The sequence below is a fragment of the Apiospora kogelbergensis genome, assembly GCF_038363985.1.
Source record: "Apiospora kogelbergensis strain CBS 113332 chromosome Unknown utg000003l_segment0_segment0, whole genome shotgun sequence".
Classification (NCBI taxonomy): domain Eukaryota; kingdom Fungi; phylum Ascomycota; class Sordariomycetes; order Amphisphaeriales; family Apiosporaceae; genus Apiospora; species Apiospora kogelbergensis.
In genome coordinates, this window is record NW_027117420.1 from 1,140,961 (window position 1) to 1,165,634 (window position 24,674).

The 24,674-nt window shown below is 53.3% G+C and overlaps 12 protein-coding genes across 12 annotated transcripts; 9 read left to right on the forward strand and 3 right to left on the reverse strand.

Annotated features, from left to right (window-relative positions):
- Positions 1–528: 528 nt before the first annotated feature.
- Positions 529–1,488, forward strand: PG998_005086 (uncharacterized protein; the record flags this gene model as incomplete). The annotated part of the gene is made up of 1 exon (XM_066871904.1): positions 529–1,488. One exon carries the CDS (start codon positions 529–531, stop codon positions 1,486–1,488), a length of 960 nt encoding a protein of 319 aa, XP_066732001.1.
- A 913-nt stretch (positions 1,489–2,401) lies between these two features.
- Positions 2,402–3,496, forward strand: PG998_005087 (uncharacterized protein; the record flags this gene model as incomplete). The annotated part of the gene is made up of 1 exon (XM_066871905.1): positions 2,402–3,496. One exon carries the CDS (start codon positions 2,402–2,404, stop codon positions 3,494–3,496), a length of 1,095 nt encoding a protein of 364 aa, XP_066732002.1.
- Positions 3,497–4,385: 889 nt separating this feature from the next.
- On the reverse strand, positions 4,386–6,557 carry PG998_005088 (uncharacterized protein; the record flags this gene model as incomplete). Its single annotated transcript, XM_066871906.1, has 5 exons — positions 4,386–4,907; positions 4,984–5,337; positions 5,405–6,174; positions 6,383–6,451; positions 6,509–6,557. The coding sequence occupies 5 exons, from the start codon at positions 6,555–6,557 to the stop codon at positions 4,386–4,388; spliced, it is 1,764 nt and encodes a 587-aa protein (XP_066732003.1).
- Positions 6,558–7,189: 632 nt separating this feature from the next.
- PG998_005089 (uncharacterized protein) lies at positions 7,190–7,469 on the reverse strand (the record flags this gene model as incomplete). The annotated part of the gene is made up of 2 exons (XM_066871907.1): positions 7,190–7,299; positions 7,376–7,469. 2 exons carry the CDS (start codon positions 7,467–7,469, stop codon positions 7,190–7,192), a joined length of 204 nt encoding a protein of 67 aa, XP_066732004.1.
- Positions 7,470–7,809: 340 nt separating this feature from the next.
- On the reverse strand, positions 7,810–9,244 carry PG998_005090 (Exoglucanase 3; the record flags this gene model as incomplete). Its single annotated transcript, XM_066871908.1, has 5 exons — positions 7,810–8,089; positions 8,170–8,310; positions 8,371–8,695; positions 8,754–8,929; positions 8,994–9,244. 5 exons carry the CDS (start codon positions 9,242–9,244, stop codon positions 7,810–7,812), a joined length of 1,173 nt encoding a protein of 390 aa, XP_066732005.1.
- A 1,446-nt stretch (positions 9,245–10,690) lies between these two features.
- On the forward strand, positions 10,691–12,235 carry PG998_005091 (mannose-1-phosphate guanyltransferase; the record flags this gene model as incomplete). Its single annotated transcript, XM_066871909.1, has 4 exons — positions 10,691–10,759; positions 10,852–10,908; positions 10,987–12,153; positions 12,209–12,235. The coding sequence occupies 4 exons, from the start codon at positions 10,691–10,693 to the stop codon at positions 12,233–12,235; spliced, it is 1,320 nt and encodes a 439-aa protein (XP_066732006.1).
- Positions 12,236–12,952: 717 nt separating this feature from the next.
- PG998_005092 (uncharacterized protein) lies at positions 12,953–13,515 on the forward strand (the record flags this gene model as incomplete). The annotated part of the gene is made up of 2 exons (XM_066871910.1): positions 12,953–13,192; positions 13,249–13,515. The coding sequence occupies 2 exons, from the start codon at positions 12,953–12,955 to the stop codon at positions 13,513–13,515; spliced, it is 507 nt and encodes a 168-aa protein (XP_066732007.1).
- Positions 13,516–14,633: 1,118 nt separating this feature from the next.
- Positions 14,634–15,452, forward strand: PG998_005093 (uncharacterized protein; the record flags this gene model as incomplete). Its single annotated transcript, XM_066871911.1, has 3 exons — positions 14,634–14,871; positions 15,022–15,205; positions 15,293–15,452. The coding sequence occupies 3 exons, from the start codon at positions 14,634–14,636 to the stop codon at positions 15,450–15,452; spliced, it is 582 nt and encodes a 193-aa protein (XP_066732008.1).
- Positions 15,453–16,403: 951 nt separating this feature from the next.
- On the forward strand, positions 16,404–16,927 carry PG998_005094 (uncharacterized protein; the record flags this gene model as incomplete). Its single annotated transcript, XM_066871912.1, has 2 exons — positions 16,404–16,659; positions 16,734–16,927. 2 exons carry the CDS (start codon positions 16,404–16,406, stop codon positions 16,925–16,927), a joined length of 450 nt encoding a protein of 149 aa, XP_066732009.1.
- A 731-nt stretch (positions 16,928–17,658) lies between these two features.
- Positions 17,659–19,037, forward strand: PG998_005095 (uncharacterized protein; the record flags this gene model as incomplete). The annotated part of the gene is made up of 3 exons (XM_066871913.1): positions 17,659–17,820; positions 17,896–18,386; positions 18,479–19,037. The coding sequence occupies 3 exons, from the start codon at positions 17,659–17,661 to the stop codon at positions 19,035–19,037; spliced, it is 1,212 nt and encodes a 403-aa protein (XP_066732010.1).
- Positions 19,038–19,612: 575 nt separating this feature from the next.
- On the forward strand, positions 19,613–21,771 carry PG998_005096 (uncharacterized protein; the record flags this gene model as incomplete). Its single annotated transcript, XM_066871914.1, has 2 exons — positions 19,613–20,175; positions 20,232–21,771. 2 exons carry the CDS (start codon positions 19,613–19,615, stop codon positions 21,769–21,771), a joined length of 2,103 nt encoding a protein of 700 aa, XP_066732011.1.
- Positions 21,772–22,153: 382 nt separating this feature from the next.
- Positions 22,154–23,934, forward strand: PG998_005097 (glycoside hydrolase family 32 protein; the record flags this gene model as incomplete). Its single annotated transcript, XM_066871915.1, has 2 exons — positions 22,154–22,313; positions 22,361–23,934. 2 exons carry the CDS (start codon positions 22,154–22,156, stop codon positions 23,932–23,934), a joined length of 1,734 nt encoding a protein of 577 aa, XP_066732012.1.
- Between the last annotated feature and the right edge of the window lie 740 nt (positions 23,935–24,674).

Sequence of the window (24,674 nt, forward strand, 5' to 3'; positions counted from 1 at the left end):
GCTCGAGGTCTGGTTCGGATGCGATAGGATGGGCAGCCCCGCGGCGGTAGGCTGCGATAAGGGCGTTGGTCGGGAAGGAAGGGGATTGGGGTTGGAGGTCTATGATGTGCGCATGACGCAGAAAGATGTCGGGCTGGTCTGGGACTCTTGACCTGGTAGCGACAGTGACATATATCGATGTCTGGTCTCGCGAGTGAAGATACGGATGGGTATTAAGCAGATGTGATGTTGTGGTGGATGTAATTGCTTGGCGAATCGTCCCAGTATTTTTCGCCGTTGGGCTGCGAATCAGCTTGCGTCCAGCCGCCCCAGCTGGCTGCTTGTGGTTTTTCGCGTGACCCGGTCGGTGCTTGAAGGCTTGCAACAATGAAAGGCCAACTCCAGAGTCCCAGCTGGCACCAGATGAGCCCAGCTGTTCGGTGCGCTACGTAGCCCGCAAGCCAATTGCTGTGGTTGCTTATCGTCATATCGATTGCCCCTTATCGGAGCTTCCATTCATTACCACTCACACTTATCCTCACCAACGGCATGAGGTCTTTGGTGGCCCTGAAGCCATCTCACACATGGCGAACATGCGCTAATGTCAATTGCACCTTAGGCATCAGCTCCCCATTCTCTATACCAGCTTCGGCGAGAAGGTTGCAAGCCAGGTCCGTCAGCACGGTTCGGTCAGTCGACAGCTCGATCGACGAAGCCACCTTTTATGGAAAGGCCTATGTCGCTCAAGAGCCCTTGGTCATACGTGGCTACACCAAACCCTTGGTCTCGGCCTGGTTTCACCAAAATGGACATGGCGTTGTTACTCTTGACTCGAAGCTCACCAGTTACTCAAATACCCCTGAGATGCCCTATGAATATATAAGAACAAGCAAAGAGGACGATCTAGCACTTGCCGGTTTTACGAGGTGGCTCCAAGGAGATAACACACAAAGTTCTGTCCCAAGCAACATAGGATCTGAGGATCAGGTTCGCTTCGACCAATTCGCTGCACCCCTTGAGCTGCTATCCAAAGCGATCGAGTTCAACGTCCAGCAGAAGAACAGCAACATGCGTTACAAACGATTATACATTGCTCAGATGCCGATCAATGAGCTTTCTCCCGAGCTGCAGCTCGATCTGGAGGCGCCCAAACTCCTCCAGTGTTCTGCCATTCCCTGCGATGTCTACAACACCAGTATCTGGCTGGGCCTGGAACCGACTTACACGCCGTGGCATCGGGATCCCAATCCCAACTTCTTCATGCAAATCGTCGGCCGCAAATGTATACGGCTGCTCCCGCCTGGCCTTGGTATGAATGTCTTCATGGATGTCCAGAAGGCTATCGGGACTGCCAACAATTCAAGAATCAGGGGAGCCGAAATGATGCAAGGGCCTGAGCGGAGTGCCCTCCACGATGCCATCTGGGGCGCCGATGCCCCCCAGAGAGACTTTGGAAGCCACACTAGGACCTTGCGACTGCCTGTTCATTCCCAAGGGGTGGTGGCATAGTGTGAAGAGTGTCTGTGAAGACGGCCACTTAAACGCTTCTGTGAACTGGTGGTTCAGATTTAGACAACCAAAGAGTGGCTCCATCTGCAAGTGAAGAATTTGCAGTTAACTGCCTCTTCTTATTCACACATGTTCGGGTCTGGTACGGTAATTATGTTAAACAATGTATCTCAATGTGCCGAAACTTAGTTCTTGATCTGGGGAGATACGCCGGCCAGCAGACTCGAATTCCTCTCCCTACAATTGACAGACCAGCCCCGATTGTTATCCCGGACGGCCGAAGACGGCAACGAATCCCATCCTCAAACGGAGGGGGCCTTCCTGTACAATTAGCGGTCCTCTCCAATTGATTCTGCTGATGTTCTAAAGTGTACAGCAATGTCGAGGCGTCGAAGTTCGTGGGCTGTTCAAGCTAAAGAAGCTGGTCAGTCCTGAAGCGCCCCGCACGGTTGCCGGCAGCTGACAGATTTAGGATTTACTGCGATGAACATTTTCCCAAACCAATCCACGCTCCAAGCGCAAAATCGCCCACACCGCGCACGCAACTTGTTGTCGGTTGTTTAACCGTCATATGGCCTACCCATGGTTGCGACAACGGGCGATTTGCTCGATACTGGCGCGAACATCCAATCGGACTGGGACTGCTACGGCGACGGCGTCCCGGCCGCGTGTTTTGCATCTCCAGCCGCAGCGCCATAAATCCTTCAAGAGTGCTACTGCCGCTAGCGACGAGCACAAGTTTCCGCATCAAGGTTCTCAACCGAAGGGAAGGGGCCCTTCGAGGACTCCTCCTCTACGTGACGACCATGCCTCCGAAAGCAATCACCTGAGCCGCCATGCGTCTGATTCGGCACAACCGACCGCGGCACCGGCAGAGGCGGCGCCGCCCGTTGCGCAACCTCTCCCCGGCGAGATGGCCAAGCTACTCGACCTTGTCGACACGCACATGAAGCCTGCCATTTATTACTTGCCCGACGAAGCGCTTTTCGTCAACTCCCGCGCCGGAAAGGCCGCGTTCTTTGAGCATCGCAAAACAGTCAATCCCAAACCCAACCAATTACATAAAATCAAGCTCTACGACCAAATGCGCAAAGCCTTGATCAGCGCGAGAAGCGTACACCATAAACACTACAGGGGCACCCTCTTCTCCGCCGTCCAGCGCTTGTTTGGCCTGCAGGGTGCCACCACCGAATTTCATAGGCCTTTGGGCAAGGGCAAGCCAGAGGAGATCGATGAAAGCCGTGTAGTCCGTTGTGCATACCGTCCTCGGATCTTTGACAGGGAAAACACAAGAGCCACGGTGGAAACGCTCCCCACTGGCCAGGCCGCCCTGCTCTGGATACACATGGTCCCTACACGTTGGCATGTCAAAGAGACCATGCCCTTGCCTGCCGATGAGCATCCACAGAGTCACTTCAAATGGGCCCATTCGCAAGAAAACCTCCCATGGAATGCCCTGGCGCATATTTTGAAGTCTTCGCCGACCCACACGCTAAAGACTCCGTCCGAAAGCCCGTCCTCGCCCGATTACCAAGTTTGGCCGGCAGAGGCGCACTTACATCCTCCAATTTCCAACAAGGAAGTGTCCGAACGGGTCTTCTTCATGCACGTCATGCCGCTTTTCCTGGAGTCATATGGTCAAGGTGGCAAGCTGGCCCGGAAGCTATGGAACGACGGCCGGCGCAATGATAACCTTCCCGTCGTTTTTTCCTGGCAAGAAAAGTACATTTGGTGCATATGGCGGAACGGCCCCCACGGCCCGTTGGAAATGCAGCAAACAGGTGACTGGATACCCGAAGTCAGCCCTGGCCAACGCAACTATGAGGTTGAACAGGAATTGCTGCACGCTTGGCGAATGAACCTTGAACTTCAATCTGTTGCTCCTGCTAAAGATTATGATCCTAATGATCCCAAGAGCTACTCACCCAAGCGACCACGCAAGAAGGTTTTTCCAAAACCCTCTAGTCGTAATAAGGCTTATGAAAAGAAATTTTCTAAAGCAATATAAAAGATTATAGATTTATAACAAGAATATCCCTTTATTAGAAGCTGCTGTCTATTTATTAGTCACTATATGATGGAGAAGAAGTTTAGATAAGGTCGCTCGAAGGCTTTGGCAAATATATTAGGGTTAGCTAGAAAGGCACACCGGCGACTGTAGTTGATAGAATGCTCGACTCGTAACCGAATGAATACTTCTGGCCTAACTAAAATGAAGTATTAAAAGGGCCCTTTCATGGTTCACCTCGCGACACCGTCCCCCCTAAACTGTAAATAAAAAGAAGAAATTCTCGACAAAGGTAAATGCCGAGACTTGGACAAGCAGCACCTTGAAACAACCATTTCCTGCCTGTTCACATTCAAGCCGTGGTGGTAGCGGTAGCTCGCTGTATCAGCCAAGTACGTCCATCTGCACTATATGCTGCCGCCGATATTCCTCACAATCTTCAAGTGGTAATACTTTGGTATTGAGATCATGTCTTTATTGTTTTCACGGTTAAATGGTGCAGACAGTCATCGGCTCGACTTAGAAACACTCCTTACGCCTATCAGTTGTCCGCCGTCTCGTGGGTTTCTTGGAGATGGTAGCCAGGGGCAGAAAATGGCAAAAGTCGGCCGACACATCCCACTGATAGACTTCATTAGCTTGGGTGACGTTAGAGGTCAAGCAGTTGGCAGCTGAGCTCAGCTCAGGGACACTCTCAGCTACGCGTTATCGGGGTGTGTTCGTATAAGCTTAGCCTGGTAATAATAGTTCTATAATATACTTATTAGTAAAGATAACGCCTTTATGTTTTATTTCGCTATTTTTCTAATATTTAATATACAAGAAATGTAGTTCGCCTGGCGAAGAGTAGATACAGATTGGCTAGTCGGGTTCGGTTGATACAATTGTATCATCCAAGCTTTTGTAGGCTAACTTGGCGCATCTGCGCTTGGAACTTCTCCTCGTCCATGGCGTCCATGTTGACGTCTTCCATGCTGCCCTCGCTGCTGATGGTGCTGAGGGTACGAGCGTCCTGCTCGCGGACCAGGGGCAGCTGTCCCACGGCCTGTCCGTCAAACAGAACGGTGCGGCGGTGGTTGAGGACAGGGCGGCTGAAGCGGTTGTACGCGACGAAGAAATCGTTGTCGGACGAGTCGGGCCGTGCGTTGGCGGGCGCCGGGATGTACACGCTCTTGCGCTGCAGCTGTACGGCGTCGTCGGCGATGGGCGCCACCCCATACCACCGATACAGCATGTCCAGCATCGGGATACTAAGCCCGTGCACCACGATGCTGAAGATCACCAGAAAGTACACGCATGGAACCAGTGCCTGCAGCAGGTTGGCCTCGCCCTCGTCGGCCGACTTGAGCGGCGGGAACAAGTGTTTGGTATGCTCGACGTAGAAGATGGCGCCAACCCCGATAGGTCCGAACTTTGTTTGGGAAGGTAAATTAGTAATCCGGCACGCAGACGATCAAGTTTCTTTTGGGAATGAAGTGTGAACATACGTATCCCATGAAGAAGGCCTCCTTCCAGTTCTTAATACACGACGGCATAATTCTGTACGTCATCAACAAGGCAGGGATGCGTCGGAAGATAAGAACTAGAAAACCCAGTCCAAGCAAGCGAGGTAGGGTAATTCCGGTGCCGTCTGGATCGTGGAACTTCCCCCACGGCATGATAATGCCGACGTACATAAACCCAAAACAGTTGAGCAGGACATCGATGCTGCTATTCACCTCGTCGTGGCGTTCGAGGGTTTCTTTGAGATACTCGCCGTCCCAGTTCAGGGTGATACCGGCTACGAAACAGGCCAGGAGATCATTGGTACCGATAGCGCCGCATGTGCCAATGATAAAGAGCTAAGTGGATGGTCAATCACTCAAGGTCATTCTAGAAGGGTTGGCTTGACGACAAAATATGACTTACAGCAAATGCGACGGGAAATAGGAGGTAACTCTCCGAATCGATCCATCGACGCTTTAGAAAGAACTTGACAGCTTTCCCAGCGCCGAACCCGATAATGGCGCCGTAAACTGCGGCCATAATGACGACGTATAGCCATGTCTCGACAAGCCACTCGCCCATCGCCTTACCAATACCGCCATCAAGGCGACCGACTTCGCCAGCCCTGATGACAAGCTCACCGGCCATGTCCACTACCGCACGCTTGTGGTCGGCGCCATGACCCGCATTGGGCGTGACCACACCGGGCATCTCGGTATGCCGCATAAGGGTAATGGCGAGCATGAGGAAGGGGAAGCCGAAGCCGTCGTTGGCGCCGGCCTCAGCCGAGATGATTTCGCGCAAGGGCCGGGCGACGTACATATCGGCGAAGGGCCCTTTGGAAATGGCCTGGCTGAGGACTGGGTCCGTAGAGGTGACGCAGGCACTGATGACCAGGGACGCGAGCAGCGTGATCTTGGGTATTGTGGCCAGGAGGCAGCCCATCGTAAATAGCCAGCGGATGGCCGTAATAGGCAACAGCAGGAGGGCCATGTTGTGCCAGTTGGACACGACGTACTTTGCGGGCAGTTGGTAGCCCGCGATGAGCAGTTGCACGCTGATCATAACGCGCATGAAGCCCAGTGTAATATACGACTTCTGGTCGTCGGTCAGGTCGCCCGGCCCCCAACGCGAATTATTAAGGAAGTTTGCCAGGAGGGGGCCGAGGATGATACCAACGCACACGGCGGGTACTGTCATTCAGCCACATCACGCGTTAGTATATGTGCGTACGCAGGAAGGGGTGAATCATATATATGTTCAAGCGTGTGTGTGAATAAAGATGTAAATAAGATCAGGATAGACCATATCGTAGTGGAGGTGATTTGCCGCGAAGCAGTTCCCGGCAGGGGCAGAAGAGTTTTTCGAGGTGCAGTAGGATAGGTCGAGTAGCCAACTTACAGGCTTCGCCAAGGAGGGCCCTGTTCTTGAGAATAACTGAGAAGAGTCCATATAGAGTGATGTAGCCGCCTGCTCTATCAAGTCAGCGAACACGAACTCTGTCGTACAAGATTCACGGCAGCTGACCAAGGACACCTAGGACAATGTTCAGTTCGCTCACGTCAAGAATCGGCATCTTTGCGTCGGTTTAATAGCCCCCAAGAACGGGCGCTCGGATACGAAGTTTTCGATGACTATAGAGGCGCAAATGGCGACCTAGAGTAAAAGTCAAGTAATAGCCAAGATAAACAGGGGGTCATAAATGAACCACCGGGGCTCCAAGAAAGAAAAGAAGAAAAAACAGGCTCAACGACAGAATTGATCTCATTGAAATGACGAGAAGGAAAGCCAAGGTGACCAAGAGTAAATGTCGGGAGGAGTGAGGTCCTCACGGCTCCTAATAAAGAGTTCTTGTGGCATGGGATGACGTGGGGGTCGGATCAGCGGCGAACTGGTGATCCCCCAAGAATTTCAATTCTTGTGTCCTATAGTGCTTCTATATATCTTGGCGGCGGCAACCACTAGTTCCTTTGCTGTTTCGGACTTTGGCTCTAGACAGGTGCGGGAATTACATCAGCGTCCTACTAGTCAACCAATGCCCAATGCCAAGTGGAAGCCAAACCCCGGATATTGGATTATTTCAGTTGTAAATCCACACACAGCAGTTTAGTTCCTGCTTCCGCGTGGTAGGCACGGGGATTCCAGCGATCGGCGTGCGACGTAGGTTGGCAGGGGTCACCCGGCTGGGGCAAATGAGACGGCTAATTGTCAGATGGCGTGCCGCATCATTACCGGTGTTGCGATAATGGCATGCCGTGTCTCGAGGTTGGGACGCCCAGCGAATTCCCATAACCAATCCGACAGGTCCGGTTGTTGGCCTGTGCTGGAACTTACTAGCAAGGGGGTTCTGTCAGATGGAAACTTCACATCTCTTGGGAGGGCCGTTGTTCTTACACCGGCAAGTGCCGAAGCTGTGGCCACTTGCCAAGACCTCCTTGATGGATGGCAGGTCGCGGCCGCCGCCTCTTCCGGAGATCCAATTAGTCATGCTGCTGAGGAGGTTAGACAGTGGTCAAGTTGAATATCTCCCCTATATGAGTCACCTGATTCGAGTCGGTGACATTTCCATTGGGGGAGGCCGCAAGTGAGGGATTACATAGATACACGGTCTGTAAAGTAATATTGCCAGTGTTAAAGACGGGCGGGCATATATACAAGCGAAAGCTATGACAGTAACAGTTTCCCCCTTAGCACTCATTCTAGATACTAATAGACCAAGTTCACAACCCCTTTCAATTTTCAATCTTTATACAATTCGAAGAGAATGTTACGTCTCCTGGCGACGGCCTACCATGGTAGGTCTCACGAGTGACAACATTGTTGCTGATCTAGAACTTCGGGCTAGCGTTCTTGAGGAGCATCTCAAAGTACTCCTGGTTCCACTGACCGGCCTCGGGAGAAGGCTTGAAGGCGTCGGGCATGCCGCAGAACGAGTCGTAGCGGGTGGCCGATGTGTCGCTAGTTCCGTCAGACTCGCCACCGGGCTTGCCCCAGACGAAGGCATCGACGAGCTCGGAACCGGTATCGGCGGTAGGGCGGACACCGAAGCCGGCGCCGTTAACGTTGCACCAGTGGCCCCATTCCTCGCGGAGGCCAGTGACGGCGTTACTACAATCAGGTTAGTTTAGGCCCATGTCTTGTAAACCCTTTGCTCCCGCAACGGATGGAACACCTCTTTGGTAACTTACCGGCCAGTGTCTACAATGGCGTGGTTGGGCATGCCAGCGGTCTTGAGAGCGGCCCCGAAGAGCTCGGTGTACAGCTTCTCGTTCTGCGCCTTGTTCCACTGGGCGTCAGAAGCATCAGCGAACTCACCTGGGCTCTCGTCCCTGGGAATTTGTTAGTCGCATTGTCAGAGAGCATGTGGGCATGTTTGGAAATGAATTCACCAGGAGTTCCATCCAGCAATGTTGGTCGAGATGCCACGGACTTGACTCGGGGAGCCGGCGGCCTTGTAGACCTTGGCAAGTCCCTCGGCACCCGGTTTGAGGTTGTCATTCCAGCCCAGCCAGCCTCCGTGGCCAGCGTCGATGTACATGACAACGTTGTCCAAGTTGAGCTGCTTCAGGGCGTACTCGACACCTTCTTCGTATCCGGATTTGGAGTCCTGGCACGCCTTCTCATCAATGTTGGTCACCAAGTTTGGCAGGGAGTCGGGCTCGATGATAAGGGCGAATGCTTGGTTGGGGTGCTCCTTGAGGATTCCCACGATTACTTTCAATTTGCGTCAGCACGTAGTAATAAGCCAACTGTTCAATAGGACAATGCTCACCATCGATATACTCTGTCTTATATTTGTCGATCTCGCCAACAGCCAGTTCACCATTGGATGCCTTGGCAGCGCAGTCACGACCAGGGAGATCGTAAATCACCAGACCCACGATGCTCTCGCAGGGGATGTCGTTTGCAAGTTCCGTCTTCAGCTTCTCAATGTTCGCGATGGTATCGCTGCAATTTGAAAATCAGTATCTTCGAATACTTTGACGGGTTGCAACTTCGTGATCTAACGTACAGCCAGAGGAATGAGCCAACGTCGCCAACCTTCTTTGCGGCCTCAGCCAAGCTGGTATCCTTGAGGTTGGGGATAGCAGCGTCGACCTCGCCGCGGTAGAATGAGTTCGCATGCAGAGTGTACTGCTTGAAGACGTTGCTGCTTGCATCGAGCTTGACGGCGGCATCACAAGCACGCTTGTGGACGGGCGAAGGTAGAGCCGTCGCGGCCGTGGCTAGGGCCAGAAGCGAATAGGCTGTAGTTGTCTTCATATTGGAGCGTGGATGATATATATGCCTATGTAGAGACGGGCAGGGCAGCTGGCTTATCACGATGATGAGCTGGATGGATAATTAAACACGGGGATAATCGGTTGTCTTATATAGCAAGCCAGGGAACCGACACTGCGGCTCTTTTCGAAATTTGGACGAAGACCCTGCCTCCGAGCTTGCGTCGCCACGCCCTCACATCATCAACAACAAGGGGTAGGTCCTTCCGCTCGTTTACTCCTTGGGCGACACATGGACTGATCTCCCACCCTCTTTGAGCCGAACCCCGGTGGATATTCCTTGGAAGCATGGGGTAGTCGAGCTTCCAAGCCTCGCCTCTTGCGAGAAACCCTTTCTGGGATCCATCAGACGGCTGGTGGTTGGCTGCTCAAGGTTGTATGTATGATACGGCTAGCGGGCCGTTTCTACGTTGCGGGATGATGAAGATCCTATCGTTTAGGGGATGGAGCATAGCGAACGGCGATAGTAGTATGACCTTCAATGCCATGGAATGCCATGGGACGGCTGCTGATTGCAATGTAACCGGCCAAGCACGAGATCGGACATCGGCGCCGGTGGTGAAAGAACGTACTTACGCAGAAGATCATCGCAGACGGGACTGGTGATCTTTCCACTGCGACCAACCCGTGGATGGGCGGCCTGATCGGTCATCTTGGCGGCCGTTTCAAAGAGAGACGCGCCGATCTTAACCGGTTGTAAAGGTGAATGAAGCCTCCGAGGCCTGAATTGGGCAACAGACCTTGACGCTTATTTAACCGCATGACGGGTACCGCCTCTCGGGTAAAAGCACTCGACAAGCAATATCGTTAGAGTGGCCAAGCCATCAAGGGGTGTCTCGGCGATGTAATGTGTAGAGACGAACACGTTATGCGGCCTCCATAAATTAAATCTCCGCCGATTCTGGGGTGGCCAAGCCGACCAAGTTGACTTCGAACCGGCAACCGGCTTGGGAAGGTGGATTCAGGATGCCAATGATCTGAGCCCGACAGGACTGGTTGCTGGGCTTGGTGATGGGCAACCGGCCCTCTACCCTCCTACCTCTACCACGAGCAGAACACGAGGTGTGGCTGGTTGCCTAGTTGCCCCCTAGCCCCGCACTAGCCGCCCCCTGGAGAGGCCTGGAAGTGGCCTGGAGAGGTACGGGCCGGGCTTTATTCCGACAACTGGGCAGTCATCCCACCCAAAAAGATGGCGCCAACTCCTACTAATCGTAATAGACTCCTGGAACCCCTGCAGCTGCAAGATCCCTGTAACGGATCCCCCAAGCAACTCGGGCCAATCAAGTCACAACGGTGTGAACACTTGTGAATTTCGAGGGGCGCCCGTATTGAAAGTCAACATTGCATTTTCGCCGACAGCAAGGGGAACGACGTGTCAACAGCATCACCGATTCCATCCCCCCGAGTGAATTCCCTACCCACCAACAGCATGAGTCTCCAAGTGCCTATGCGCGAAAGGGCCGCTGGTGCCGACAAGAACACCAAGGCTGTCATCCTGGTGAGTTTGCCATCCCGAATCCCATTGTTACTGGTTCTGCCCCACCTCGGGAGACATGAAGAGATACTGACCGCATTTCACCCAACCTTTAGGTTGGAGGTCCCTCCAGAGGCACTCGATTCCGACCTCTCTCCCTCGATGTCCCGAAGGTTAGTGACGCGCATTGACGATCCAATACAGCTCGTCTCCCGATGGCCATTCAAATCTAACCATCTGCGCGAAAACAGCCCCTCTTCGATGTCGCTGGTCACCCCATCATCTGGCACTGCCTTACGGCCGTTGCCAAGGTCCCTTCCATCCAGGAGGTTGTCATGATCGGTTACTACGACGAGTCTGTCTTCCGAGACTTCATCAAGGATGCCAGCCACGAGTTCCCCAACTTGCCCATCAAGTACCTCCGAGAGTACGAGGCCCTCGGCACTGCCGGCGGTCTCTACCACTTCCGCGATGCCATCCTCAAGGGCCGCCCCGAGCGCATCTTCGTCCTCAACTCCGACGTCTGCTGCTCCTTCCCTCTTAACGAGATGGCTGAGCTCTTCGACAACAAGGATGCCGAAGCAGTCATCCTGGGCACCCGAGTAAGCGATGATGCTGCCACCAACTTTGGTTGCATCGTCAGCGACTCGCACTCTCGCCGCGTCCTCCATTACGTCGAGAAGCCCGAGGGTCATATCTCTAACCTCATCAACTGTGGTGTATATCTCTTCAGTGTGGACGCCATCTTCCCCAGCATCAAGACCGCCATCAAGCGACGCACCGACCGACCCCGTCTTGTGTCCTACCCCTCCTCCGAGAACCTCGAGTCGAGCTTCATGGCGGACGATGATGACGAGAAGAAGGAGGTGCTGCGCCTGGAACAGGACATTCTGAGTGACCTGGCCGACAGCAAGCAATTCTTTGTGTACGAGACCAAGGACTTCTGGCGCCAGATCAAGACGGCAGGTTCGGCTGTCCCTGCCAATGCTCTCTACCTCCAGAAGGCCTGGCAGAGCGGTTCGCAGGAGCTGGCCAAGCCCTCGCCGAACCTGATTGCTCCCGTCTTCATCCACCCCACGGCCACCGTCGACCCTACCGCCAAGCTTGGCCCCAACGTGTCTATTGGTCCCCGTGCTGTGATTGGCGCTGGCGCTCGTGTCAAGGAGACCATCGTTCTCGAGGACAGCCACATCAAGCATGATGCTTGTGTACTCTACAGCATCGTTGGCTGGAACAGCACCGTCGGCGCCTGGGCCCGTGTCGAAGGCACTCCCACCCCGGTTACTTCGCATACGACCAGCATCATCAAGAACGGCGTCAAGGTTCAGAGCATCACCATTCTGGGCAAGGAGACCAAGGTCAACGACGAGGTCCGCGTGCAGAACTGTGTCTGCCTGCCCTTCAAGGAGCTCAAGAGGGTAAGAAGCCATCCTATAGTCCCTGCATACACTTCTAATACTAACTCATTCATAGGATGTCTCTAATGAAGTCATTATGTAAAGGAGTCGAAAAGGAATCACAAGTACGAGCATTAGTGTCTGCCGAGACACATCTGATTTGGTGACATGGTCGTCTCGGGTTCGTAATAGAGCTGGGACACCCAGAGTTCTCCCAAAAGGCATAGCCGGCGTAGGCGCTAGACCAATATACCAAATGTTATGAGGCTGTTGACAGTGAAAAGTGACTCGAATTTCTACTGTCGTGACTCGCAATGATTGCCTTTTACTCCGGAGTTCATAACCCCCAACCATTAGAGAAAAAAGAGGGCTTGGGTGAGCCAGGAACATGCAAACCTTTCACCACTTACGGGCGCACATTTCTTCCTCAGCCCGCAGACTCACCCCATTTCCCGACATGACGGGCCGAGCCTACGGCAGAAACCCAAGGTAGTCACAGTGGGGAACCAATGAGATCATGGATCATCGCCGATCGACCACAGCACCCAAAGAATCAGTAGATGATAGCATCATGAATAATCCCAGCGTCACCAGTGACATTAGTGTGTATGTCTCGTTGGTTCGTCAATATAAAAGCACGGCTCAATGTAGACGCACAGCTTTCCACCCAACATCAATTCATATCACAACTTTTCACACAAACGAAATCATGTCTCGACGCATTCTCACCAAAGCCAATATTTTGCGATTAGCGATCACACCCGCACCTCGCGTTCAGAACAGGCTTTTAAATAGCAACCTTCATACATCTTCCACCAAAATGGCTAGCAACAAGCTTAACTCAGAGACGATTTCTAATATCACGGGTCTCGAGAAGGAAGTCACGGGCAAGGACCAGCCTGTCAAGGGCGGCCCCACCGCCCAGGCGCAGAAACACGCCGGCGAGACGGCAAACTCAAGTGCCGTCTCCGATATTACACGGGGCGAGCAAAAGATTACCGGCGCCGAAGGCCCCTTGAAGGGCGGCCCCGCAGCCATGGCCCAGAGCATGGCAACATCAGTAGGTTTTCTCTCTCCTCAGCGCACCCATCCATTCCCATCACTGATCTCAAACAGGCCAATTCTTCAAACACCGCCGCCTCGGGCAAGCTGGACTCGGAGACCATTTCACACATCACGGCGGCCGAAAAGGAGCTGACGAACAGTGATCGCCCCGTCAAGGGTGGTCCCACAGCCCAAGCCCAGAAGCATGCGGGCGAGCCTATCACTGGCAAGACCTTGCATGATATCACGATCGGCGAGAAGAGGGTGACTGGAGGTGAACGCGTCCCCGGCGGGCCCACCGCGACGGCGCAGAGCGAACTGGCCAAGAGTCGTCAGTAGTTTCCTCATTCAAATGAGAGTATCAACGGGTGGAGGGGAAAAGACTGCTGCGCGTAAGTGCCGACGGTATCGTCTTGTATAACAAATACCCAGGATATTGTATGTTGTACGATACGGTGGCGGGTTGAATTGGATGCGATTTAGGCCTTTCGTGTTGATTCCTTATTGCGTGATCAAAGTATGTCAAGCTCAATAACTATTGAGAGCAAGCGGCTGTAGTATTTTGCACCTGAAGGTCAGAATAAGGAACAGGCCGACCTTGAAAGATATGATACCGAGTGTGTCCCGCTTTGCAGCCCTGTCTTCCTACGCAGCGCACCAGGATACATCACAATAGGGCCGTTAACGCGGCCGGGTGCCAGCCGCCGGAGTCCTTTCTGACACTCGTATTCGCTGATAACAAAGAGATAGAGTGGTGGGCTTGACATTGAGGACCCGGCCCGCATCGCGTATGGACTCATCGGGGCCCCAACCTGTGCTTCGGGCACTGGTTTGCGTAGACGACTATCTGCGCCACGTGCAAGGTCGCGTTCCAGTATTACTACTTCGAGCTGCCTGAGGAGTCGGTGGAAGAGGTGAGCAGGTATGTTTCATAGCTTCCGGAGCAATGAGGAGGCTGGTGTCTGCTAATTTATGCATTTTTTAATAAGTTTATTCTCAGAGATCCGATGTATCGAGGGTTTGTTGATGCAGGTCGATATGGAGACGAATCCATCGAAACCAAAGAATCTCTGCTGCAACCTCGGTGAAGCCAAGGTAGATGGGGGTGGCAGGAGAAACCAGTGATGCAAGACTTTGGGAAAGAGGCTCGTCGAACACGTCTGCCAGTCGAAGTCTAGTAGACTGGTCAAAGGTCCACGACGATATTGTTTGTTCATAGGTACTCACCGCTGTGAGAGGCGGGATATGGGATATCGGTAGTGAATTTACCAAAATCTGGAAGGCACGAAACCCATGCATTCACACAGGTCCCTGCTCTTTCCAAAACATATATAAAGCTAGGAACTTCCTCACTTTGTAAACTCTTACCTCTCCAAAGCAACATGATCCAACACCACAGCCGCAATCCTCTCCTTACAATCAAGCTCTCACACAAACCCGACTTAATCATAACCAAGATGCAGATCTTCACCTTGATCTTCGCCTTGGTCTTTGCCATCTTCCAGGCACAGGGCGCCACTGTTCCTGCCAAGACCCTTCGAGACGGCAGCAACCATTCTGCCGTGCCCGATGTCACCGTCAAGTTCATGACGGCCAACGGTACCGTTGTTGATGCCATGCCCGGCGTCAAGATTCCCCAGGAAACCTTCATTCCCACCTCCACCACTCAAACCCTCTGCGTCCGTAGTGATTATAGTAAGTGCCACTCTGGCGACACTGCGTTTCCTTTCCGGCCTGTCCAATAGTTGCAAGACCTGTAGACTTCACTGCTAAGGCGTCAAGAAACTCCATTAAACTTTCTTGTTGATGTCCTTCTGCGGCCACTACTAACGTATTTATTTACAGCTGGTACGATGACCAGTAGCTTCGCTCGCATCGACGATTGCAAGCAGCTTGTCAACTTTCTCAGTACCCAGCACCTCGGCTTCTGGGATACGTGGGATTACGACAGCATCGCTTTTGCGATCATCACCGCGGGCACCTGCGCAGTCTACATCTCGGGCGTTCAGACCGATCGCAGACACGTCTGGTGAGTTGTGCTTGTTCCCCCTCCTCCTCCAAGTGAGCCATGCCCTGGCCAATCTAACAATATGTGTGTGCTATTCTTCACCTGCAGGATTGGAAACCAAGATGTTGCAGACGCGATTACTACGGCCATCGACCTGTACGGTCAGGATGGCTATGTTGCGGCCGCTGGCCAGTTTGCCTGCAATCAACCTTTAGGGGCGAATGCCCAGCTCGACTGGTCGGTCCGGATGAGCTTGGGTGGACAGTGAAGAAGGTGCAAGCCAGGACGGAAACACGGGCTGCAACTTCTTCGGCATATCTAGGAAGGTATCGTGGTGGGCGAGCACAAATAGCTGCACTTGCTAGGTTGGGCAAGCTGACATGAAACTTGCGCGCGATGCGCAACAAAATACAACTCAAGCATGATTGCACTTCAGGAATCTTCACTTGTGAACAATGGCAGGGTGGAGCTATGTATTGGCAGGTGATACGGTGATGAATATCATTCCAGAAGATTACCATACTTTCTTGGTGACCTGTAGATTGCTGTTGTCACGGAAGGCAGCTGTCAGCAAGCCACGCAGCTGGCTTTTACCCCCGCCACACTCACTAATGTGGCCGGGATCGGAATGCTTGTTTTTCTTAGAAGGGTAAGTCGAGGGTTTCTGCCTCGACCTGGAAGTGCTTCCCTCAAGATTCAGGGATCTTGTCTATCAATTACCAGCCCGTTGACACCTACGCGGCACATATCAGTCATGTCCAGGACGACAAGCGCTTTGATAATTCAACATCGCCCGAGGCTGCCTCAATAGGACTTTCCCAGGTTTACGACGTCAACACGGATGTTACTACAAACCACGGTGTTCCGTATCCCGTCGCACAGAACGCCCCGTTCCAGTTGCAGAGTACTATCATTTCTGCAGCATTCGGTGTTAGCCCTATCTACCAGCCGCTTCACTTGGGATGTCTCAAGCGATACAGCTGGAGAATATGCTGTTGTATGGAATTCTTGAAGTGTGTCCGTCACATCCAGAATGGCCACATTGGCGGTGAACTATGGGAAGCCTGCTATCCTCGCAGCATTTACAGCTATCAAGTTGGATCGGACCCTGTTAACAAGTTAGACAGTCATTGGGTCGGTGAATGAATAAATCATGCAATGCTCCGGTCACCAATGGTTTTCCAACCCCCCTGAGACCGGCAAAAGTCCCCTTTTCACCATGCAGCGATCCGACAACGGCCAGACGATCGGGCCAAATTACGCAATGAATTGGAGGGACCACCTGAACCTTGGGCAGTACTTGAGGGACTTCTTTAACAGCAGCGTGTACCTGAATACCGGAATCTATCAGCCGGGTCCCGGTGGAAGCATGGCTTCGTCGTTTGGTCTGGCCATATACAATGCCGAGAACCTGGCGACGATGATCAGAGAGATCGCGGACACCATGATCAACTCCCACACGCACGACATAGAGGGTAAGTCTCCGTGTCCTTCCCCTTCCTACAACATCCATGCGCTGACCAGTCGACTCTTGCAACCTGGAAATCAGCCATTCTGCCACTCCTATTCTACGGTTTCGAGGGCTGGGACAGTAGTGATGCCCACGGGTTTAATGATGCCAAAGGCATAGGAGACAAATGCAAGGATATGAGGGAGTACCTATCTCGGAATATTGGCAATCCGGTATTTGTAAGAGATGGCTTTTCCCAGTCTCTTGGCCAACAGGATCAGACAGGATCCTAGTGTTGCCCCTTACATGTGCCGCCAGAGTACCTGCCCAACCGGACGACCATCTGAAATCTTCACCACCTACTGCATATGGTCGAACCTCGATTGACTATCTCAGCTGCCCGACTTGGGGTTGCATGCATATTACCGGATGGCACAGCCGGGCATTTAGCCGGAATCGACACGGCAACCCTCTACACCCGCATATTTTCAACCGCTGCTCCTGTATCCATGCAGATATCCGAGGAAACCCAATCAACTGTCCAATCGTGCACTCCCTCGAAGCGCAGTGGCTTTGGCTCATATCTGATAACACAAAAAGCCCCCAAAGTCAAATCACCTTGGTCCCCGTTGAGATAGATCGTTTATCACCTTGGGTTGATTTCATAGCTATGAGGAGTTGTATTACGTCGCAAAGCCGGGGCAATTGTGTTTTTTATCTATTGCAACTCCTAACCGAAATGGAAGGAGACGTGGTCGATCTCGCAAGATTGAACTTGAGCCACAACATATTCGAGTAACACCGAGTCATGAAAATAGATTGGATCGGAAATCTGAAGACTCTTTGAGCGCAATTTCTGAGTTCGCATTTCACCATGGCCACATCGATAAGCTATAAGGGTTCATTCGTACTCAAATGAAGATATCCTTGCTTCGTGAACGTAGTGCCTGGCACTCAATGACCCGGTCTTCATTCCAGGAAGAATATGGCATTGATATTTCATGAGACTTTTCAGTCCGAGCCAATGGAATTGTCCACCTACCCAACGACATCACTGCAACAAGTTGGATTCTTTGTTGTTTTCTTCTTTCCAGCACTCGCATTAACAATGGTCTCGCTACGGGTCTACAATCGTCTTTCCGCTAGAACCTTTGGATGGGATGATGGATTCATCGTCGCAGCCATGGTAAATTCCCCAGAGAAACTCCAAGCCCGTGCTTGAAACACCAACTCGAAGACTTCCACCTGACCAACGTCATAGACCACAGCGCTGGCTGAAGCGGGCTGCAGCTTCGTGATGATGAAGCTGAATTATATCGGAATCCATACTTGGCAGATTCCTCTCCAGCCGCTCGACCGTCCAGGGAGCCAGACCTGGGCCTACGTGGCCATAATGCTGTACAACCCGCAACTCGGCTTCGTCAAGTCCTCCGTGCTCTTCTTCCTTCTTCGACTGGGAGGGCACAAGCCCGGAATCCGATGGTCGATCCATGTGCTGAATGTCGCCAACATGTTTCTTATGCTCTCAGTCTTTATGGCGTCGGTATTTACATGCGTGCCTATACGAAAGTATTGGCACCGGGGTGTTCCAGGACATTGCAACAAGGAGGGTCTACAGTACATCATTACCTCCTCAGTCACCGTGCTTACTGACATCCTCGTGGTGATATTGCCAGTCAAGATTGTGAATGGCCTGCAAATGCCCATGAGACTCAAGGCTGGCTTGATGTTGGTGCTTACTCTCGGGGTTATGTAAGCTATAACTCCCTTTCCTACTCCAAGTCAAGAAATCAGCCTTCAAAGCCTGAGAGTGCTGACATCTGTCTGTCCTACCCATCAAATAGTGTGACCCTCATCAGTATTTTGCGACTAGCCTGGCTCATTGAATACCATTACGGCGGCTTGTTCCTGAAGCCTGATTTCTCCTACGACATTCGATTCGTTTACTCGACAGTTGAATGCAACTTGGCGATCATCTGCGCCTCGATCCCCGCACTATCATCCCTTCTCAAGAGATGGTTCCCGAAATTCTTCGCAAGACTTACGAAGAGTGGTGGTCATCCACGGTTCCAGAGCCCTACTTTCTTCCGGAATGGGAATAACAACAGCACCAGAATCCAGCAGACCACATCACACGTCATAAGGACATTCGGCGGTAGCACGATTATTCTGAAGAACCTGCCGGCAAGCCCTCAAGCTAGCTACCCACGTTCTCCACTCTACCAGAACAGGGATGGGGATAGCGACGAGGAGGGAATCCTGTTTGGCGACGGCAGAATACGGAAGACCACAAAAGTGGATGTGAGCTACAACGATGCCATATCCATCCGATCAGGGGACGTGGCGCGATCGGCCTCCAAGTTTCGCTACCAGCAGAGCATGCGAGCCCTGTCTAGCCAATAGCCTGCGTACATGAATATGGAGGGCGGCGGCATTGAATGACGCTCTCATGGATCGGTAGCAGTCAGTCATCAGCCAGTGGCATTGTTGTGTTGCATACGGAGTACGCATACCGGGCTAAGCCGAATGAATGCAACAGAGAGGCAATATTTCCCGGAGTGGTTGCATCCATATTGCACTGCGACACCGGTGCATGGTGGCGTAGGCCACAGAGCAGCTGACCTCAGCCACTTACTCTCATTAAAGCGGCCCGGATCCCGTCTACACCGCCATGAGGACTCCAATTCCTGCGCTTTGATGTTATTGTTCTCCCTTGCATCTGTTGAAACCTGCCGAACAGCAGTTTCTAACTCTGCCACGTTCTATACTATGACCAAATATTTCCTAATAATGATGTAATCTCGACACCCAAGTATGAATATGTATAGCTCTGTCGTTCATAGCGCCATCAAGGGGTCGCCTACTTCGCCTTCGCCCACATCTGACACTTTCACCTCCACTTTCAATTTACACATACTGTATCGGGAATCTTCGTCTCCCGGGAGGCAGTGTCAGATAAAACAAAGTTACGGATCAAAATGTTGAGTGCCAACTTCTACAACTTACTTCTCTTGGTGATATGTACACTATTCTGCTTCAAGGCTCATGGCCGTCCCAACGCCCGCAAAGAAAACGATGCTACTGACGGTGCGGAAACCTATGACTACATTGTTGTGGGCAGCGGGCCTGGCGGTGGGGTCGTCGCGAGCAACATAGCACTTGCAGGCCACAGTGTGTTGCTGATCGAAGCCGGCCGCGACGCCAGCGATGATGTTTCAACCAAAGTCGCAGCGCTGTCGTACCCGGCCACCGATGTACTAAAGTGGCACTTCTTCGTCCGGCACTTGGCAGGCGACTATGATGGTGGAAAGGAGAAGGAGCTGGAGTTGCAGTTCAACCACCTGACTTGGACGCTGCCTAACGGATCGTACTGGGTCGGCAACGGAGCCCGGGCGCCCAGAGATGCCAAGCTGGAGGGCGTGTACTACCCCCGCGGCGCCACGTTGGGCGGGAGCGCCGTGGTTAACGCCATGGGGACCTTCTTGCCGAATGACGCGGATTGGGATTATGTGGCGGATATGACTGGTGATAGATCATGGTCGTGAGTAACGCGACTGCGCGACAAGTTGCAACGCCTCCATCTGACTACCTTGACAGGTCCGACAGAATGAGAGCAATTTTTGAGAAGATCGAAAACAACCACTACCTACCCAGAGGTACTCGAGGACATGGGTTTGGCGGGTTCATGGACATCCAACTCGGGTCACCAGATTGGTACAGGAGAAGCCCCGGAATCCTGTCATTCTTGGGGACTTTAGCAGGAGGCTTGATGGGACGTGTTGGAACCACGCTCGGCGTAGACGAGCTGTTGCCACTCATGGGTAGGGATCCTAACTTCAGAGATTCTGGAAGGGACTTTTCCGTTGGCACTTTCGGACTACCCACCCACACCACGAAGACCGGAAAGCGGTGGACACCTCGTGATTTGATCATCTCCACCTCCAGCGCCACAAAGGAAGATGGCTCAAAGCAGTATCGCCTCAAGCTGCAGTTGGAGTCCCTTGCCACTCGTGTCCTTTTTGATGACGACAGCCTCGGCCGTAACTCGAAACCACGGGCTGTCGGCATTGAGTTCCTCGTGGGCAGCATGGTCTACGGGGCTTCGTGGAAATACAGCACCCAGAACCCTCCAAAGGCTCAGTTGAGGCGAGCGTATGCGCGTCGAGAGGTAATCGTGTCAGGCGGGTCTTTCAACTCGCCGCAGCTTCTGCAGTTAAGCGGCATCGGCGACAGGCACCACCTACAATCCCTCGGCATCCCCGTCGTGGCGCATCTACCCGGCGTCGGCCTCAACCTCCGAGACAACCAGGAGATCCCCGTAGTTGGGCACGGCGCCGCCAACTTCACCATCGCCCCGGACCCCGCAGCGGCCAACTGTACCTTTGGCGCCCCTGGCGACCCCTGCCTCGCGGCCTGGCAGCGCGGCGAAGGCCCCTACGCCGGGTCTCGGGGCAATAGCGAGAGCGCCCTCCTCAAGACGCGCCACAGCCCCGACGGCCGCCGTGACCTCCTCACCTTTGCGTCACCCGGGGCAGTCTTCCGCGGCTTCTGGCCGCGCACGAACCAAACCGATCCGGGGCTGTTCACAGACCCGCCCAACGCCATCTCGCGCAGCATGGTGCGCATGTCCCCGCAGCCGCCCTCGTCGCGCGCGGGTGTGCGCATTACGAGCCGCGACCCGACGGTGCCGCCGGCCATCCGCTTTGAGCACTTCCCCGGCGGCCCAGAGAAGGACGCCGACGTCGGCGCCATGCTCGACACCGTAGCGTTCGTGCGCCGGGTCTTCGCCGCCGTGCCGCCGCCTTTCGGGCCTGTGGTTCCTGTAGAGCCGCCCTGTGCGGCCGGGGTTCTACCCGACGGGCATTGCCGCGAGCGCGAGCAGGATGCGGCGTGGGTGCGTTCTCAGGCATTTGGACACCACGCCTCGGGGACGTGTCGCATCGGAGGCGGGGACATGGACGGCGAGGGAGACAACGACCAGCTCGGGGTGCTGGACTCGCGGTTCCGCGTGCGTGGTGTCCGCGGGCTGCGCGTCGTCGACGCGAGTGTGTTTCCCAGGCAGCCCGGGGCGTTCCCCGTCCTAGCTACCGTTATGGTGGGACAAAAGGCTTCCGAGGTCATTCTTGAGGATTTGTAGGACGGAATGAGACCAAGGGAGAGTTGATGAAGCATCGCATGTAATACGGGAAAGTGAGATTGGGTGCATCCCAGTCCAGGGGTAATTCAGGGGTAGTTAATTCAGTCCGGTTTCAAAGCATCGCAAGTGCCATAACCTTAATCCGACAACAGGTGGAGAGCGGAGCAGTCAAATGACTCGTGTCGCGGGAACTGGCGCAAAAACCCTCCCCTCTTCTCGACTCGACACCAACCACAGTGTCATCGCTATTACACGGTAATGACTCCCATCACCCCAGCAGCCGACACTCGTATCAAAGCTGGCCTCAGATCTCAGGTGGGCAGCTTGACCCCGTGCCCCCTTTTTCGGTGGAAAGCTAACATGTGGAAAGGAAGGGAGAAGCATGAATGTGGATGATGCATATAATTGTTGGCGCCCGAAGTATCACCTCCTCGCCCCCAGTGGCTGGGTGAATGACCCTTGCGCTCCAGGGTACGATCCGGTGCACCGGACCTACCACGTTGGTTTCCAATGGGTTCCAGGCGGTGTTGAGTGGAATAACAGTATCTCCTGGGGTCAGCCGTGTCGCCCGACTTCGTGACGTGGACAGTCAGGAAGAGGACATCCTTGGCACCTACGCCAGATGCTGATGTGCTTGGTGTATTTACTGGTTGCATGGCCCCCGTGAGTGCGAAATCTGGCGCCGTCACAGCCTTTTACACGTCGGTGACTAGGTCGCCGATCCATCATACCTTGCCGTATTTCCATGGCCAGGAGTTGCTTCACGCCGCCACGTCATCCGACGCTGGCAAGACATGGACTCGATACGAGAACAACCCAGTTCTGTTAGGCCCACCAGTTGGCTTTGAGGCGACGGGATGGCGAGACCCATTCATCGCCCCATGGACAACCATGGCCAGGGCACTCGACGACCCACCTGCGACATTGTATGCTCTGATTGCAGGGGGCACTAGGGATGGGGGGCCTACCTCCTTTCTGTATAGAATCTCCCCCGAAGCGCTATACGAATGGACCTTCGTCTCTACGATCGGGACCATCCCCAAACGACTTTCTGCATCAGGTGGTTGCTATGACTTCGGATCGAACTGGGAAGTCACCAACTTCGTTTCCTTTTCCGATCCCGATTCGGCCGGACCAAAGGAATCCCAGCTTGACTTCCTAGTTATGAGCGTGGAGGGGATGACAGAGGCAACTGTGCCTTCCGGGCACACCGAGTTCAGAAGGGACCATAAACAGATGTGGATGTGTGTCACAGCTGAGCCAGGGCAAGCCAAACGCATTGAAATGGCTTACCGCTACGGCGGTTTCTTGGACCACGGCTGCTATTATGCTGGTAACTCCTTCCGCGACCCGAAAACACAATGTCACGTCATTTTGGGCTGGCTTGTCGAAGAAGACCTGTCGTTACAAAGGAAACAGGCTCAGGGATGGAGCGGAATGCTGTCTTTGCCGCGTATCCTCAAGCTGCAGAGGCTAGAGAATGTCGTCGAGCCACTGGACTCCAATATGGAAAGTCTCAAGTCGTTTGGTGTTCAGAAGATGGGGCCGCAAACATACAACCTCACGACGCTTTGCGCAGTGCCTGATGACAGGTTGCAGGCGCTCCGGGAGAGGCACCAATCCTTAGCACCACGGGCACTGTTGCCTGGCACGATGGACGGACTGAAGCTGGCTCGTGGAAGCTGCTGGGAGCTGAACGCATCCTTCGAGGTTCCCACCGAGATCGAAGCTGTGGGTTTGATCCTTCAACATTCCAAGGATGATTCGACTATCCGCACTGTCATTATGTACCAGCCCCCAACGGAGACTCTCTCCATAACACGCCGCCACTCCACGGCACACACCGACATCAACACTAGTGAAGAGACTGCACAGCACAATCTCTTCCAATTCCTGAATTCTTCTTCTTCGGAATTAGCCGACGCCGACGACGCATTTTCATCGACACCAACATCGACGCATCAAGAACCTCTCAGCTTAAGGGTATTCTTCGATGTCAGTGCGCTCGAAGTGTTCGCCAACGAAAGAACGGCCATTTCAACCCGGGTCTACCCTGCATCTGGGGCTTGCTACAGTATCTCTCCTTTCGTTACAGGGAACATCGAGTGTAAGCTGTTGCAGTTCGATTATTGGGAAATGGCCCCAAGTATCCATGCAGAGTAACAATAGTAAGCCCATGCAGGTTATCTCGTACCGCCATCCTTTGTATACCGCAGTTTGTAGAATGATGATATCTGTATCACCCGAAAGTTAAAGTGTCTTTGGTAACAGTAAGCCACCAAAATCAAAAGTGCAGTGTTTCCCGAGTCAGCCTGCTGAAACTCTTAGACAGGATCAGTATAGGACTATGGTCCCAGCATTATCGGTTTCCAAGTATAGATATCAAAAAACATCGCCTGACGTCATAGCACGTGACTCCCACATCCCACTAGCACCTATGTAACTAATATCCTCTCACTTCAGTTACAATGCAGTTCTCTCTCCCTGCCGCCGTCGTCCTTTTCTGTGCGTCCAAGGCAAGAAGACCAAGTGCTACGTAAGTTTCTCCCTTTCTTCTGCTTCTAGTAGAATAAGCGATACTGCTAACACATTAATGAACAACAGTCTATCCAGGACGCTCAGAAGGAGAGCTTCGAGAACGGCGAATGCTTCAACTAAGTTGGAGCAGACTCAGCTCCTCGTTTCCACTCTTCACCACCAGAACTCGTTCCATCGCTCTATCAATTTCTCCCTTATTGCCAATCATCCACCATGTCTTTCAAATCGTTTCCGATGTCACCCCCCTTCCCACCCCCATGTTGCGCGAGCTGGCCAACTCGGGGGCCTTTGACGAGATCTCCAACTACCCAGGCGCCGTGCGCTCCTACATCTACAACGCCTGCAACCCCAACAAGAAGGCGGGG